Raw genomic sequence first — 19,679 nt, forward strand, 5'->3', positions numbered from 1 at the left:
CTTGGCATCCGAACAACACACCCCTTTTGTCGGACCTTACCTTTTAAGTACAAGGGGTTAGAGTTACAGATACAGAGAATTTTAAAAAAGAATCGCTTACCTAGTAAAGCACAATCCGATAATATATTTATAACTATTAATTTATTTCATATGACAATAATAAATACATAAAAATGTATATTTTATACGTTTATAAGACATTGTATAATTGAATGGGATTATAATTTTCTTCCATTCAAACAACTCCACTCTTCATTCTATTGTTTCTCATTTCCTTCCCTTTAACAGAATGGAAATTAAATTTGGGAGTGATGCAAACATTCTAAAACAAAATATCAAATTTCTATATGATCGTAAACCTGATGCATTAGCTATATATTTTAAAGTAATTATGATTAAATAATAAAATGACAAATATTGTCATCTACCAAGCAAGATTAGAAAGCAAAAGATAAATAATGGTGATTCTTCTTTTAAAAGGCAAAAAGATAAAGGAGAAAGCAAAAGATAAATAACAGTGATTCATCTTTTAAAAGGGAAAAATAAATAAAGGATTAATTATACATGTATATTTTACTTTAAAAACTTTATGTTAAAGTGACAAATATTGCACATGTTTATTAATAATAAAAAGAAGAAGAAAACTATTGTGAGCAACTCAACTTAATTTTACATATTTTACACAATTTAAGTGTTTGATTTCATATTTAAAATATGAGATTTAAAATTTACATATTTTACAATAATTAGATTTCGCGTTTAAAGTCTTGAATTTAAACTTGAGACATAAAGAGTAAAAATCATTGAATCAACTAGAAAAGGAAATAAAGGAATGAAAAGAAAAAGATTGTGAAATAAAAAGTTAAGAATAACTAAACCCAACCATATCATTAGGAAACAGAAAAAGTTAATAAATAATCTTAGTAAAAGAAAACGACAAGAATATAGTTAAAGTTATCATAGATTTTTTTTTCTTTTTTCTACTAATTTGTTTATTTGGAGAAAGATACAGACACCATATTCAAGCATGCACTAAAATTGGAAATTACAAAAGTTCCTTTAATTACAAGGGACGTAATTAACATGTACAATATTTAAGAAACAAATTAATTATCTCTGACAATTGATAAGGAACATGAACATAAAGGGTGGAAGTTGGAGTTGTAATCAGTTATTATTTTAATTAATATTTTAGCTGAGAGCAAGATCAAAACAAATTGTATTTGCATTCTTTGATGGAATTTTATCTTAGTTGAAGTAAAATAATTAAAATAAATTTTAATTAATTAATTTTAAAAATATCATGATAATAAAGTAGGTTAGTTTAGTGAGTGGGCCAGGTGAACAACAAACGTTTAGTACAACAAAATGGGTAAGCTTACAGATATATCTCTATATTTTGGTCCTGCAATCCCATAAATAAGGAAGTTCGTATTTTGCTACTTTTAATTTAAAAGTTAGAAGAGATTCTCATTATATGAAAAAAAAAATCGATCATATAATTCACAAGCTATTTAAAAGAAATATTTTAATCATACAATTTTAAAATATAAAATAACTTTCAAATTATATAATCTCATAGTCATATATAGATTGGAAAATTCCAAAAAGACAACACAAATTTTCACATTGATGGGGAGTGCGAGACTAAAATATGGACGTGTAATAAAACATTACCCTTTAATTTTTTCAATTTATCTTTTTTAGTGGGCTACGCATTTTTTTTTTTACTCTCTCTCAAACCCAATTAATTGTTGGGTCATGAATTTGCAGCAGATAGAGAGAAATGGACTGGGTCATCATTGATGTTGGGGGGCTTCTCCCTGCACCCCAAACCCTTTCTCCTGTACCCCCAAAACTTTATATATTTCCAGCTTTGCCTACAGTAAAAAGGTAACGAAGAAAGAGAAAACACAGTAAAATGTCTTGCACCCCAGGGAAAACCACCTGACGCTCTGCACCCCCAAAACAAACCCCAGCAAGAATCTGATTCCCTCCACCCCATCAGGAATCTTTGACCTAGCGCATCATCTCTTCTCCCTCATTCTCCTCTTCTCCCACACAGCCTCCACACAATTCTTCTCTGGAGCGTCCACACAGTATTCATTTGTGGCCTCCCTTTTCTCGTTTTCTCGCGCAACTCCATTTGGCCAATTAAGTAATATTTTTTAATTTGTAATTCATTTTAGGAATGGTTGTGTGTGTATTTTAATTGATTTTAGTAATACATCCCAAGATCCATTTCATCAAAATTGAGAAACGTTTTTCGTTTTAAGAGTGCACCGAAACAACGGTATGTGAAATCCGTTTTCCTGAATGCTGAAATAGAATACACATTCTGTTTTTTTTTTAATTTTAGTAAAACGGATTGTGGAATCCGTGGCGGTGGACGATGAAACGGAATACACATTCCGTTTTTACTTCTTTTTTTTTTGAATTTTAGTGAAACGGATTGTGAAATCCGTTTCGTTTTTTTTTTCTGATTTTTACAGAAACGGATTATGGAATCCGTGTAGGACGCTGAAACGGATTTTAGAATCCATTTTGAGATGTGAAGGGGGAGCCATGTGACTCCAGAGTAACAGTGCTTCCGTCCCTTAGTGCAGTCCTAAATCACAAGTTTGAAATTCCGAGCTTAAAGCTACAGCTAAGAACCAAAAGGGGTTTGTATGTGTAAGTTGCAATGATTCCATTCAACAAACTTGCATTTGGTTGTTGGCAGCTTCAATTGGTTGTTTAATAAAAAAAACATGTGGTATTCTACATGCACTCCTTTTAAAAAAATATAAGATATGATAAGTGTTTTATAAAATAATTTTTTTAAAATAGATATCTAATTTATTTTTAAATTTGTAAAATTCTATAACTAACTTTATACAACCTTTTAATCATGTACTCTGATAGTAAGTGCCATATATTGCTTATTTGTATTTATTTAGTTTTGCATGGTACGAGTATCTATCAAGCTTTTTTTTTCTGACAGATTAATGGTCCATGAACAACCCCGTAAATTTGCACTACTACTATACAGCTAGTTATTATTATTATTTTTTTAATATTTTAGTATACATTTTAATTAAATAATTTAATTTTACATTTTATTGCTATTTAAAGTTATTGAAAGGTTGGTGAAGCATAAGACATGGAACGGGAAGAGGAACTACATGAAGCCTTCTTGAGCTCAAGCCATGATGATGAATCATCACACGTAACAAAATCCCGTCTGGAAGAGGTGCTATCGGACACCACCATAGCCTTCTCCAAGCGCATCCTCTCAGCCACATGGATCGAATTCGACCTCCTATTTCTCCTTGCAGGACCTGCAATCATCGTTTATGTCATCAACAACCTCATGTCCCTCGTCACTCAAGCCTTCGCCTTCACACGGATCACCATTTACAAACTTTCTCTTTTCTACTCATAAATAGTTGTGATTATGTATTTCTTTTTGTGTGTGTAATTGATTTAGCTGGGTATGGGAAGTGCTGTTGAAACTTTATGTGGACAAGCGTACAGAGCTAATAAGCATGAGATGCTGGGCGTGTACATGCAGAGAGCAATTATTGTTTTAGTTGTGACTGGGATTCCATTAACGGTGGCATATATCTTCTGCGAGCCTATTCTTCTGTTGTTGGGTGAACCTCCTGAGCTTGCTTCAGTTGCGGCGGTCTTTGTGTACGGTTTGATCCCGCAGATCTTCGGTTATGCGGTGAACTTCCCATACAGAAGTTTCTGCAGGCGCAGAGTGTGGTGGTGCCAAGCACTTACATATGAAACGGATTTTAGAATCCGTGTAGAATGCTGGAAACGGATTTTAGAATCCATTAACACACAAAATCTAAGTATGAAATTCTGATCCGTTTTACAAACATATTAAATGGATCTCAGAACCCGTATGCAAAAAAAATATGTAAAAATTAGACATTTTTGGAAAACGGAATACGAATTCCGTTTCCTGCAAAAGTGAAACGGAATTTGAAAACCATTTTTTACTTGGTAGATCACTTGAGAAAGTGACAAACAATAACAAACTCTTCAAACTCTACCTATTATTATATTTAAATCACTAATGAAAAGGTTCAAACGTATTTTGATGAATGATCATGCCTTATATCAGGTTCTCCTAAACAGTATCTATATTCCATACATGAAAAGCATACGCTTAATTAACAGTGGGTCGATGTGAACGTACGCTTCAGAACTTGTATGTTTTATGTTGTTAGATATGTTTGGTTTCTATTTTATGTTTTGGCTATCTTATTCACAACTTATTTTCTTTGCACATTGTGTTGTCGGAACTGGAAATGGAATCAAAAACAAAGAAAACTGACTGTAAAAAAGATTAAAGTGATGAATATGCATAATCGAAGAGATTATGATGCAAAGTTTATTTACCAAGAGGGTGAAAAGAGTAAGGTTTAAAAGTAATGGGGTGGGGTGATTGGAATTTAAGTTGTTTCGTGTTAAAATGTATGGGAAACAGATTACAGAATCCGTTTCACAATTTTATGAAACGGATTCTGTAATCCGTTTCAAAAAAAATTGATTTTTTTTTTGAAATGGATTACAGAATCCGTTTCATAAAATTGTGAAACAGATTTTGTAATCCGTTTCAAAAAAAAATTGTAATTTTTTTTTGAAACGGATTACAGAATCCGTTTCATAAAATTGTGAAACGCATTCTGTAATCCGTTTCCACCAGAGACAATGAAAGAATGAAGGATAGAAAATTTAAAGCTCATGAAAGACAACCACGAATGAAACTGAGAAAATTTTAAATGAAGGAGGGAGAAGAGACCGGAAAAGATGAAATAGTAATCGTATGTTTTGGGGGTGCAGGAAAGTTGACGACGCAGTAAATTTCATTTACTGCGTCCCAAACCACTTTTGCCAACTTTCACCTGTATGTTAAATAAGGGCAAAATAGTAAATTTTGGGGGTACAGAAGAAGTGTTGGAAGTGCAGGGAGAAGTACCCTTGATGTTGAAGAAGAAAAAGCCTCTGTCGGGCTGTGATTTCGCTGGGCCTTATACAAGACCATAATAAAATAAAATGAAGTTTCAACAATGGTATATTTGTAGTATGGATTTTATAAATTTTTGAAATGTATTTAAAAATTTTATATTTTAAAATACACATTTTTAGAAATATCTTTAAAATATATATTGCAATATATATTTTTTAAAATATATCCTGGATTATCTAATTTAGAAAATATTTTTGAATCTAAAAATATCATACAGATTATACAATTTAAAATAAATTTAAAAATAGAAATGCCAAGATGATTTGTACCTTTTCATTATAATTTTAATAACAAGTAATTTAAGATTTATAAACTTATGGGAGTAGAATAAGGAAAAAGGAAGGTATTGTAGGAAACAGCCGTACCTAATTTGGGAAGAAAAAAAATTCTAAACATGTATAATACACACGGTAATAATAGTTGTAATAATAATAATAAAATATAAGTAATTCCAATGTTTTGTAGGTTAAAAGATTTTGATCATGTAACATCCCAATTTCAGCAGTTTAAAACTAATAAAAATAAGGAGTTTCATCATAGTTCCAAAACAGATAATCCAGTGTATACAATATATTAATACAGTCTTACAAAAGGTATGACTATAAAAATATATCACTTATACACTTAAACTAAACTAATAAACTTTGTACTATTGACCACTGCTAAATCTCCCACTGGAAACCTCTCCTCTTCAACACTAACACGATGGCTCTTTATCCTCCAGAAGTGCCTTTGACACTGCAACCACATCTGCTCCCACTGAATAGGTGATCATCGCAAAAGTAAACATACAACACAAGACAGGAACACAAAAAGCAAGGGTAAGCTAATTTGATTAAGGAATCATGCAGTTCAATTATAAACAGAAACCATGCAATCTTTCTCATTATCACCAAAATCATATAGACCACCACAACACATATACATGACTCTAGACTCAATATCCGGATTATGTAAGCGACATCGGATCTCTTGGTGGCTTGCACCTGTGACGGTTCCCAAACTCTGCAGAGTTTGGACACAAGGGGTTATCACCCAACCACTCCCAAGGTAAGTCCCATCATATCTATGACGGATCGGGTCCATAGACCAGGACCTCCTGCTACTCCCCCCGACGTAATCCATCATACTCTACATGAGTCTTAATGGTTACTAGGAGCGTCAGGATACCAACCAAAACTGAGTCCTTATGTCCTTACATACACTAAAACATTCCTCTTAGAATTTTCCTTGAAATCCTAGTTCAACCACTTCTTCTCATATTCCAACTTCATGCAATTTCACCACACATATTACTAGTCATAACAATTCATGCATATCATAACTAAGTTCATATTTTAACATTCAAACATAGCTTCATCCATTAGAAACAAAGAAATAACACTCAATTGCAGGGGTTCTCGCCCAAGCTAGAAGGTCTCGCCTAGGAAAAAAAGCTCTCTCGCTTAGGCAAGTCATTCTCGCCTGAGCGAGGCTCAAAACAGAGAACAACCCAAACTCTGGGCAAATTCTTGCTCAGGCTAAGCTGTCTCGCTTAGACGAGAGTGACTCTCGCTCAAGCGAGACTGGCTCGCCTAGGCGAGATCTCGCGCAGAGACAAGGGATGAGTTTCTGGTGTTTTCGCTCAGGCGAGAGCTGCTCACTTAGACAGAAATACCAAATTCACAATTTATTCTCACATGCAACAGTAAAGAAATCTAGCACAATCCAAACATACACTCAATTACACAATTCAAGCACTCATACAACAATCAATCATGCAATTCAAAGTCATCAGAATGATTTCTAAGTGAAATTCAAGTAAAACAGTTAGCTTCCCTTACCTGTTATCCTGTTTAGACAACTTTATAAATGTCAACGCCTTAAAAACGTCAACACCTCTAACTCCATAGGATGCTCTATCTACACATAGAAACATCACAAGAACGATCAGGACATACCGTTATGATCACTGATCAGCAGAGACTCATACTGATGATTAAAACGTCGCATGCAAGCGGAAGAGGGCTTGCATGCAACAGAAAACAAAAAAAGACTAAAAAAAAAAGCGGAAACTCAACTTACGCGAACGGAGAAACTGATCGGTCGATCCAATTTGAAGAGCTCGCCGAGAGAATCAATCCTACGGTCTCAGTTCTTCAATCAGACGATCAGAGAGACAGAACCTCAGAGAACTCTAGAAAAGTGGTTTCTAGAGAGATGGTGTGTTTTAAAATAATGAAACTCGTTTATAACAATTCTATTTATACTAAAACCTTTTAATATTAAAATAATCGAGTCTCACTATTTTTAAACCACTATCACTTTTAAAACGTCATTTTCTAGGATCTTACAAATTAAATGAATTTATACACCATAAAACTTAAATTGCAAAAAAAAAAAAAAAAACTTACATATATTGAAATCATTTTTCACTGCCGATTAAGATATAGATTATATAAAATGTGAAAATTCCTTACATTGAGTATTAAACTGATTTGAAAGTTATATTTTGTGTTCAGATACACCCAATAAATTTTACATCGCTTAAAAAGTTGAGATCAAACAAAGTTTAAATACTTCTGTCTCCTTTCATCTTTTGAGATATTTTTTAAAGACAAAACCATTATAGAGTTTAAATGTCTAAATGTTTAAATGTTTCATGTTTCAAAGTGATCAATATTTCATATCGTAAAGGTAATTACATGTCAAAATTGGAACATTTTGCATTGGTCATATAAAACGTGATTTTGAAAAATATGTTCATTTTCTTTATTTTACTTTCCATAATTCGAAAGCAAACACATAAAAGTATTCTAAGCATACATCCTAAAATAAAAACAAACGTATAATGTCTTCTAGCCTATCAACATTCTAAAGAAAGTAAAAAAGGTTTAGTAATTGCACTTTTGAAAGATAATGTTGTCCAACAATGCCAATGTCTTAATATCCCTCTTAGATAATGGATCCACGTTCAAATAGCGTAGCATAAAACATTAGCAGATAAACTAAAATAAGATATTAATAACTTGCTAAAATAATTCATGCCATTAGTTCCAAAACTATTAAAGTATGTTTTATTTTAAATATTGATTCTTACTCAAACATCGATCATGTATAAACAAGTATATATTAAAAATATTACAGACACTTACGTATTAACTTCTTAATTACAATAATTACGATTAAATATGTTTTCAATTTTTAAACTTTAACGTGAAATTAAAATATGTTTTTATTTAAAATTTTAGTTTATTTTGGTTCCTAAATTGTAAATTAAAAAAAGTGAACGAATATAATTTTTTTAACCTAATTAAATTAAATTTGTTTGATTTCATATTTTTTATCGATACTAAAATAAAAATATATCAAACAACGTAAACAATTCAAACGTTAATATGAAATATATTTGATATGTAAAAAAATACTAACATATTTTGATTAAAAAAATTAAATTTATGTATTATTTAAAATTTGGAGATTAAAATATATCAAAATTTCGTATGAAAATAAATTTTAATTATGTATTAAAGTTCAAGTAGTAAAAAAATATTTAATCAATGATACAGGTTACATCCATTTTCCTGTTGTACTTTGCTTTTCTTTTGTGCTTAGGTGATCCATCGTTCTAAATCTTTTCTTAATGTCCAACAAATGAAGGCAGGTCCATAATGTGTACCTGCAACTTCGAAATTTCTTTGTTTTGGTGAGAATGAGAGCGACGACGCAAGCAAGTTCCAAATGATTGTAAAATGTGACCTAATATATACCTAATCACACACACTCCACCCATAATGTCCAAAACCAAATTAATAAACAAAAAGAAAAAGCATATTTTGTACTTTTTTTTTGTGTGTGTGTAATTGGGTACAATCATTTTATGTAGAAAAATGAAGTGAAGAGGGTATAATTTTCAATCTTCCATGCGCCCTTAGCTTTGAAGGCAAGCAATGTTTACAATCTCCAAACTTAGTCTCTTCTCACTTTTGCACCACATGGATCCCACACAACCCACCATATATTTTTTCAAATGTTTCTTAATTTATATTATCTATTTTTGTTTCTTGTTACACCATTTGTCACATCTATAAATTTATCTGTTTTTTCTTTATTTTTCTCTCACACCTTCAAAATAAGCCAATCTCTTTTTTTCCTCAATGACATTAAAGATTTTTATTCCTTAATCTTATAAAGTTTGGAATTAATGTCAATGTCCTGATTTATGTATAAAATTAGCGTCAAAATATGGCAATCAGCTTTTATCATAATAAATTGGACTTAACCTCCTTCAAAGCAAAGCAAAATCAGATAGAAGATGGAGTAAAATCATGGTCACGGATTTATTTAATTTTAGTATACAAGAATCATTAATGATGCTTCTAATTTAGGAAGTAAAAGAATTTAATATTAACAAAACATATTTTTTTCCACTATCGGTTGGAAAGAAAATGAACAAGTCGTCGCAATCACCCTATTACAGTATTGCCATGTGGTGTGGTATAGCTTTCACCTACTACTGGGACACTATTAAAGTATAATTTACTATCCTATAATTGTGTATTAATTTTAAGAAAAAAATATATATATAACTTTTGACACGTTTCTTCCGTGTGTCATTAAAATATATTAATAGTCACTAAAATTTTAAAATATATTAAAATTATTTTTAAAATATTAATATAGTGTGTTTTTAATTATCGATCAAAAACAAAAGACAACACAATAATAATGTGATAAAAATTTAAAATTTCAGTTGAATTTTTTTTATTGTACATTCAAAATATATTAAAGAACACTTATTTCGATGTTTTAAAAGATGTTATAAAGAATTTTAAAATATCAATATCAAGATATTTTAAATGGTCAACAAAGACAACATCAAAATTTCAACAAGAAAATATAGACTCATTTAATAAAAGCTTAATAGCAAGCAACATGATAATTAATTAAATAATCTCACTTAAGAAATCAACATTAAATCTAACATAATTATACAAAACCTACTTTTAAGGTAAAATTTATAATGACTTATATTTAGTCAACATTTGAGTCTTTTGATTCACAAATTTCATATCTCTCAATTATATATTTACTAATTTCTACTTGCATTCTATTATGTTGACTCATGATATTAAAATAATCTAATTTCTTAAGTTTAGTATTACTTTGTAACTATAATTTGAGTTTAATCTTTCTCTTTTACGTAAAATCATCAGTTGTACAAATAACATTTTTTATTCTGCATGATACGGACACTTAATCATTAACAACAAATATACAACCTTTGTACTAATCTGTATATATATATATATATATATATATATATATATATATATATATATATATATATATATATATATATATATATATATATATATATATATATATATATATATATATATATATATATATATATAAGACACAAATTCAGGTTCCTTCGTTCACACATTTCCCCTTTTATGTTTTCTTAGTTTTCTGTTGTGATGTTGTTCAGGGAAAGAAAAAATCGTTGGCTATATTAACGTAAAAAACATCGAAAGAAAGAGATTTAGGTTGAGTGTGGTGAAGGTGTTGGTTACAGATGAAGGCACCATTATCAGCTTCTTCTTCCCTTCTGAGAGGAAAGGGTCGTCTCTCTCCATATCTCTTCACACTCATAGCTTTCATTCTCTTCGTTGCCATTCTCTATGGCCAAGACTTCATGTGTGTCTTCGACGAACACCTCCAAAGCTACTCTTATTCCGACAAACTCTCCTCCACAACTCGTGAGTTCTTCACACTTTTTTTTTCTTCACTTTTTGATGTTTCATCGCAAATTTAGTTCATAGAATATTGGACAGATTTTTTCTTTCTTTTATATGTGTTTGTTTGATGTTTAAATCGAGAGGAATGTTTAGTGAAAAAGTTCCTGAACATATCTCCAAACTTCCTCTGTTAATGTCAATTCAAACTGTTTTCGATATATATGAAAGTTGATTTAATTATCAGAAATTGTATTTATAAATATTTTTAATTATCAAAATTTACAATTTAAATATTCATAGAAGTTGTGCTTTTTTATAGTGAGTCATTTATTGGATTAATGATATTTATAAAATAAGATATTTTTTAATAATAGATTAATTATTTGGCTTTAGATAATCTTGACAACTTAAATATTTTATATAATCAGTGTATGGAAATTTGATCATAAATAAACTGAATTAGCTTTATATTAATGGTTTTTCAATGATAAGACTTAATTATATTAATGGTTTTTCGATATATTCATTTTAGTCTCTATTTTCTTTTGATGTTTTCTTTTTGTAATATAAAATTTTATTAACATATGTATGATGTCCGGTGATATGCATTAGGACACAATATTTTATCTTTTATAGGTTATATCGTGATTTAAAACTAAAGACCGAGGAAAATACTAAATTAGTAAAATTAGTTTTATATAGAAATAAAAAAATTGAGACTTTATTTAAAAAGGACAAACATAATAAAATAGTATATATTACAAAAGTAATCGGAAAATATTTTTACAAACTAATAATTAATACTTTTATGATACTTTTGAAATACTAGGTCATTTATGCTTAATTTATTAAAAATTATATATTTTAAAATTTATACCTAATCTTGCATTCATTAAGAATGTTAGTATGAGTTTGTTTGTTTTTTTATTTATTTCATGAAATCAATAATTGAAATCATGGGAACTTTCTACCTATTTATAGATTTATAAGTAAGGATATTTTTAAATAATAATATTAAATAAAGTATTTACGGAAACACGAATATTTATTTTTCAATTTATATGTTAAAGTTTGCATTAAATTTACAAAAAAAAAATGTTATGTATCTTTAAATCGATTTTGATTAGACATGTTAAAGTGAGTCAATCCAGTTCATACTGATTGGCTCACCATAAGCTGGGTTGTAAATGAATGAATCCAATCTGACTCATCTTATGGTGAGTCAGAAATTTTGTAACCCAACTCAATCCACCATGGATTGGTGTTAAGTGGGTTGGCTCACTAACACACATAAAAAAATTTATTTATATATTTATTTTTAAGTATTTAAATATTTAAATATTTTTTTAAGCAATCCATGAGATGATATTCACAATAAAATCAAGAACCAATGTCTTCATTATGCTCACCACTAATATATGATGAATTGTTTCGAAGAAAGTGTCCATATAGTTCAAGAAAACATGGCTAATATTATACATTTTCTGTCATGCTATTCAAAAAAATATAAATAAAAAACTACACATTTTTGTCATACTAATTCATACTAATTTAGAATAAATTGTTTAGAAGACGGTTTCTTGAGTAATTTACTATAAAGATTAGAGTTAAAGATGAAAGTATCAATGTATATAACTTGACAATAAAATTAAGTAAACATTCAAACTATTCAAATATTATTGAGCAACATTCTAACATTTAAAAACATGAAATTGTGAACCAATATAATTAGGAGTAATAAATAATTATTAAAAAAAACATTGTAAGAAAATATTGGTGGGTTAAGTGGGTCAACCCACCCTCAACCCAGTTCAGACCTGTTTAACCCGTGGGCTAAGTGAGCCGGGTTGAGTTCAATCCACTTTTAAAAAATAAATTTTCTCAACCCAATCCCGCTCAAACCCGTGATGAATCGGTTTAGTTCATGACTTGAAATCCATTTTAACCTCTCTAGTTTCGATTTTACTTTTATATAGCTTAATAATTGAAGTAACGTATATGATTGTTTTTTTTTTTTCAATTATGAAAAAAAGAAAGAGTGAAACAACATAAGGTGCCATTTGCGGTGGGAAAAACAGAGGAAGGATGTGACATCTTCAGTGGAAGTTGGGTTCGAGATGAGTTGAATCGACCATTGTACGAGGAATCAGAATGTCCATACATTCAACCACAATTAACTTGCCAAGAACATGGACGACCCGACAAGGATTATCAACACTGGAGATGGCAGCCCCATCATTGTGATCTTCCTAAGTAAGCTCTTTTTTTTTTCTTTTGTGTTTTTAAGTCATGAATATACAAACAAATTAATGATTCATATGTTTCATTGAAGACAAGTTGAGAATTAAATTTCATTTATTTTACTAAATGATTGAACCCAAATTTATTGTAGATTCAATGCTAGTTTGGTGCTCGAAACACTTCGAGGGAAAAGGATGATGTTTGTTGGTGATTCTCTTAATCGTGGTCAATATGTCTCTTTCGTGTGTCTTCTCCATAAACTCATTCCTGAGGATGAAAAATCAATGGAAACCTTTGATTCACTTACAGTGTTCACTGCAAAGGTAAAACACACTTAAACTTGAACACTTTGAAATATTTCTAATTCTAGTTTTATATTCATGCCTCTTATTTCTTTTTATTGATTTTGTGTGTTCAATTAGGAATACAATGCCACAATTGAGTTTTATTGGGCACCTTTTCTTCTTGAATCAAACTCAGACAATGCAGTCATTCACAGAATATCTGATAGGATTGTTAGAAAAGGTTCGATCAATAAGCATGGTAAGAATTGGAAAGGTGTTGACATTGTAGTATTCAACACCTATCTTTGGTGGATGACTGGCTTGAAGATGAAAGTACTGTAAGTTTTTTTGCTCTATTCAAACAATCTTTTTTTTATGAAGTTTTAGAATAATACTTTATTTGTTCGTGTAATCTTCAGACTTGGATCTTTCGATGATGAAGTAAAAGATATTGTTGAGCTCTCAACAGAAGATGCATATCGTATGGCTATGAAAAGTATGCTTAGATGGGTTAGGTTGAACATGGATCCAAAGAAAACTAGAGTGTTCTTCACAAGCATGTCACCTTCCCATGGAAAGTGAGTATTATTTTTAGTATTATTGTTACCTCTGAACGAAATTTAAACATGTAAATAACATGATGTTTTGCAAATAAATGACAGGAGCATAGATTGGGGAGATGAAGAAGGAGGAAATTGTTACAATGAAACAAGTTTAATTGATGATCCAAACTATTGGGGCTCAGATTGCAGAAAGAGTATAATGGAAGTAATTGGAGAAGTGTTTAGCAAATCTAAAGTGCCTATTACATTTTTGAACATCACACAATTGTCAAGTTATCGTAGAGATGCACACACTTCAATATATAAGAAACAATGGAGTCCATTGACTCCAGAGCAATTAGCTAACCCAGTTAGTTATGCTGATTGTGTACATTGGTGTTTACCTGGCCTTCAAGATACTTGGAATGAGCTTTTGTTTGCCAAGTTATTTTATCCCTGAAAACATTTCAAATATAAGAGATATTTTTTCATTCTTTCATGTCTTTGTTTATATTTTACACTTCAAATGAAATTTGAAAGACATAACAAGTTTATGACAATCATCCCTCGTTTATTTCAAGTGATGTTCAAAATGATACATACCATAATCAAAGAAATGAAAAATGGATTTTATATATAGTATTAATCATTGTTTATAAAATATGACAACAATAAAATAAAGAGAACTCCTTTCATTCCTTTTTTGAAGCACTAGAATGAGAGAAAATGATGAGCCTCAATCATATAAAATTATGCTAAATATTGGGCCTGATTTCAGCTTTCAAATTATTCACTTTTAAGTGGGCCGTTCTACTATGTGTAATTGAATATTTCTTTTACACTCTTTTTTGCTTATAATAAAAGAACCCTGGATCATGAATTTTACAAGACGTGTTCTTGTGTAATGTGAACAAACTATGATTAGGCCCAAGATAAATTCCAGCCTAAGTTTGGGCTCGTTCATGCTGTTATTCCTTAAAAAACAAAAACTATTTTAAGCCCATGATATGATATTTATTCAAAGCCTTCCCCTCTTACCTATTCTACCCGTTCTATGCATTTTAGTTCCTTCTTCTCTCCTACAATGATATGATGTGATTTTATTTTTTGAATTTTAAAAATACAAAATTTAAATTTAATTTTCAATTTTATATATGTTTTAGTTTTTAACATTAGTCTAATTGTGTTCTCGACATAACATATTTATTTTAAGACACCGTACAATTAATTTTATTAATTCAAATATGAAATAAAAATCACATGTAAGAATTATACTAGATTTCATATATTTTAAAATTTATAAACTAAAATTAAAAAAATAAGAATCGTGAATCATTAATTAAGAAAGGATCAAAATTACAATTTAGTTAAAAATAATTTTGTTCGTGCAGATACACAATAGGAAAATTCTCTTTTGCTGAATAAGATTTTAAAAATATATATAAAAAAACAGTCGATTAAATATAATAAATATTGGCATGTTTTGTTTTTAGTTTAATAAAAAAGCTTTACAATTTTAGTGTAAATTTTTTTACTTCATTAATTTGTATTTAGTTTCTAATCATTGTTATATATGTTTATTATTTGAAAATTATTGTTATTACGTAACTAATTAAAAAATACTTATAATTTCAAATTTATAAAGAAAAGAGTATACATTCCTTCAATATGGTTAATAGCATTATAATATTTTTTAACAAATATATGTAATAATTACTAAATACTAAAAATATATTTAAATATTTTAACTATTAACTGAATTCAAATAAAATTAATAACATTAAATTTTTTGTAATAATTATTTTTTATGCAAGACCCACTATCAAAAGTATATTTTTATCTAAGAAATAAAAAGTAAATAACTGTGGGGAAGATGAACAAGTCAATATCATGTAACTGTTTATGCATGAACAAAAACAACACAACACATGGCCAAAAGGAGGTGCATGATTATGATGTTAATTTTTAAAATTTAAGTTTGAATGAAAATTCTTAAATAACATTGGTTATTCTAAAAAATGTATATTTTCCCACATATCAACATTTTTATAGCAAATATAAAGTTACATTTTATTCATTTAATAAATAGTGGACATGAAATTGTTAACTTTTTTTTTTATTTAAACATGTCCATGGAAAAGTGTAAGTTGAAGTGAAAAGGTAGTGTTTAGTGGGAAACAAAGAGAAACAAATACCCAACAAAATGGGATAAGAATGGCCTCTTCACTCTTTTTGGCACATTAGTGTCTCGGGGGAACAAACACATAACACACAAGGGGGGAAAGGATGGGACTGAACTTTTTCATATTTATAATATTTGTTTATAAATAAAATAGTATTTCATATTTTATTATATTATATTATATTTTAATAAACTCCATTTTTTATTTTATTTCAAATAATATCTAAATTTGAAAATGCATTTGTGACAACATACTTATTTGTATAATAATGTCAATATGACACTTATAGGCAAGAAAATAATATACTGCTAATTTCTCTTTGGTTTAATTTTATTAATAAATGTTAATTTTAAAATTAAAAATGACATTTAATTCAAGGATAATTTTTCTTATAAATGTCAAATGTATATTAATTAGTGAGCTTCATATGCAAATAGTTAATAAACTTTAATTTGGTGAGAAATTAATTATTTCACCAAAGTCGGAAAAAAAAAATTACCGTCAGAAATCTTTTTCAGAAAAGTAAAAAATTTTGTAATTCAAATTCGATTAGGTTAAGTGTGTTTTTTTCTCGCAATTTATTTTATTTATTTAGAGTGAATTGATTTAACTTGTTTATTTATATTAAAATAATTAAATTATTTATTTATTTCACCCTTTTTTAGATCAACATATGGTTTATTCGACTGTTAGAGGGAGATGAAGTTACTAATTACATTTCTTGGAGTGCTTAATTTAACATATCTTGAGAAATTGCAATCCAACTATTTTAACATTTTTTATCAAAGGTGGTTTGGAGTATTAGAGGGAGATTATGTAAGTGTTGGAGTCTTAGAGAAAGATGATTGAATGTTTGTATTTCTATGTAATTTAAAGTTTCTCATATTTTTTGTAAATGAAATTATTGGGCTGATAAGTTAACTAATTTAGCTTTCATTCATAAAGAACACTATAAGTGGTTTAATATTTTATTTTTATGTATTTATTTAATTTTTTTTGTAACAGGTATAATTTGTCTATGCTTCATGCAGTATAAATTTTATCATGTATTTGATGTGGTCCTCCATCTTTGTATTTTATTTATTTATTTTTTAAAAAATTTCATGTAATACCAAATGAATGATAGACTTTGAGGTGTTAGTATAGTTGAGATGTCAAAGTTTATGATGTTGTTTGATATAATCTTATTTAAAAAAAGAAAAAGAAATTATTGTCCCACATAATTGAAAATAATAAATAAAAAGTGATGAAAAACTAATAATAAAAATAATAAAAAATTATTTGTTATAAGTTATAAATCAATTTATCATAATTTTGTATGAACTTCTTTAACATGTGGATTAACTAAGCCGAATTTATATCCATTCAAATATAAAAAACAAATTCATTGAATTCAAATCGATCCAATTCTAAAAAAAAAAAAGTCATCATTGAAACTTCAACCTCTCAACCCGTATAACTAAAATGACTTACTAGTTGAATCTATTCTAACTCGTCCTCTATTATTACAAATCCTTGAAACACTTACCAAAAATAAGATTTTGAATATTGGTTTGGTAAGGAATTGTTGAGATATGGTATTCTCTATACATAAATCTTTCCTTTGATTGAAATTGTGGTAGGAAAGGTTGGTTATAGTGTTTTTAAAATTGGTATTCTTTACATGTGTGATATCCGAATATCTCATTTCACTTTTATAGTGTCCTGTGCAATTATGAACCATGATGTTGTAATTGCGAATGTAATTTAAATGCTTTTTATGTTAATTATTTCAACCATGCCTTGCAAGTATACTAACAGTTGATATTTAATAACATTAACTTGATTGTTTTTCGCTTAGTACAATGTACAAATTTATATTTATAAGAAAATCTCTAATAAATAATTTGTATATAATTTCTAATCATTTTTTTGTGAATTTTATTTCCAAGAACAAAACTATAACTAACATTTTTCTTTGAATTTTGAAATTTTTGATAATATAATCTTACAAGTGGAAAAATTTTCATAAAAAAGTCACGGGTATTTCCTGTAGAAGATGTTTGACATAATTTCTGCCGAAATTTTTCAAAAAGAAAATGCGGCTAATAAATGTTTTTGTAGTACACAATGATATCATGTAGCTTTTAGTGACATCAGCCACATGCTATAAAACAGAAAAAAGTATTTAAAAAAAAGGTTTAAATATTTTTTTATCTTCATTTTCGTAGTGTTTGTTGCGAATGATCCTCATTTTCACAAAATGTTTAAAATGTTCTTCATTTTTACCGAATGTTTTAAATGGTCCTCATTTTTACCGAATGTTTAGAATGGTTCTCATTTTCGCAATTCGTGCTTTATTTGGTCCTTTTCTGTAACGCCGTTTAAATCATTAACGGAGCATTGTACATGTGGCACGATTTGTATTAGGGTGTATTGTACTATACAGGTGGCTTAATTAGATATTTGGGGATAAATAAGTGAACTAGGATTTTGGTAGGGAATGTTTGGACAGTTGGTGAGTTTTGGCAATCTTGTTCCTCCATTCCCAATTGGTATTGCTGCAATCTTCTTCTTCCTGCAATCCCATTATATAGGTATGTTACGGTCCCAATCTTCTTCCTTTACCTCTGGTTGTAATCGTTGGAGACAACCGTGTTGTATCACTTCGTGCACTATTGGTGGTTCAACGAGAAACGAATTAACTCCGATTTGTAGTTGCAGAGAGATGACTGCTTTGAGGATGACAAGAACTCTATTGGTAGAAAATTTTGGATACAATCTATTTTTATTTTTGTGTTAATAATAAATTGGTTTTAATTTTTAGTTTATTGATTTACAGAGTGGTGGTTCCAATAATGTGGGCTGCAACTTTTTCAAATGGTGGTGTTGATGAAAAGGATGTCGTCATCATGACACAAATGAGGCATATTAATGATTTGGAGAAGTCATTGAAGGTTGCTGGGAAGAGGCTGCAATTAGTAATAGGGTTCACTTGAGTTGTTATTGTATTATTCGTACTGCTATTGTGTGTAATCTTTTAAAGTCCAATCTATTTTGTACTATTGTTAGATGAAGAAATGAATTAGTTTGATTATGTTGATATTAGTCCCAACATGTTCAAAATGACATCTTAATCTGAGTATTGAAGTAAGTGAAATTGATTTAAGTTTGGGAAAAATTAAATTGATATCTGGAAGAAGTTAAATTCATAACATTAATTCATCCTCATCAAAATGCACTACATCAATGTTTGGCAAAAGTGAAACTAAACGAAGTTTAAGGAAAGTCAAAATGCAGTACATCAATAATGAATTCTACATCAGAAATTCTAAAAAATAACTAAGACGTTTGTAGCTGCTATCATGGCCTCCTCCTAATCTGTAATTTCATCTTAAACTGCTGAAATGGTTCTTATGGTGTTGGTAGTGATGTTGCTTGACTCTCCACTTCATTCCTTGGTGGTTGAGTTGTTTGAGTTTCAGCAGTTGGTGCATTCTCAACAGTTTCAGGCATAGTTTCCACTTCAATTTCACCTTCCACTTCAACATCACTATTCAGACCATTGGCATCCCCAATCTCTACTTCAACAGCCTCTTCATGGGTCTCTACTTCACCACCGTGGTGGACAATAACATTGAAACTATCATCACTCATTGCCCTAAAGTAAATTAAACAGATAAAAAGATGTATTATTAAGC

The 19,679-nt window shown here is 29.2% G+C and overlaps 1 protein-coding gene across 1 annotated transcript; it reads left to right on the top strand.

Annotated features, from left to right (window-relative positions):
- The first annotated feature begins 10,451 nt into the window (after positions 1-10,451).
- Positions 10,452-14,309, top strand: LOC114193682 (protein trichome birefringence-like 33). The gene is made up of 6 exons (XM_028083572.2): positions 10,452-10,770; positions 12,783-13,002; positions 13,142-13,313; positions 13,413-13,612; positions 13,694-13,852; positions 13,937-14,309. Exons 1-6 carry the CDS (start codon positions 10,587-10,589, stop codon positions 14,274-14,276), a joined length of 1,275 nt encoding a protein of 424 aa, XP_027939373.1. The 5' UTR covers positions 10,452-10,586; the 3' UTR covers positions 14,277-14,309.
- Positions 14,310-19,679: the final 5,370 nt, after the last annotated feature.

The sequence above is a fragment of the Vigna unguiculata genome, chromosome 8 (genome assembly GCF_037176805.1).
Source record: "Vigna unguiculata cultivar grain cowpea cultivar isolate G323 ecotype 2 chromosome 8, ASM3717680v1, whole genome shotgun sequence".
NCBI classification, from domain to species: Eukaryota; Viridiplantae; Streptophyta; class Magnoliopsida; order Fabales; family Fabaceae; genus Vigna; species Vigna unguiculata.

Excerpts from the sequence above, each read along its gene's own strand:
- LOC114193682 (XM_028083572.2), top strand. The coding sequence starts at position 10,587 with ATGAAGGCACCATTATCAGCTTCTTCTTCCCTTCTGAGAGGAAAGGGT. Across the intron at positions 10,771-12,782 it reads CAAACTCTCCTCCACAACTC|AAAGAGTGAAACAACATAAG; the intron begins GTGAGTTCTTCA and ends TATGAAAAAAAG. Across the intron at positions 13,853-13,936 it reads ATGTCACCTTCCCATGGAAA|GAGCATAGATTGGGGAGATG; the intron begins GTGAGTATTATT and ends AATAAATGACAG.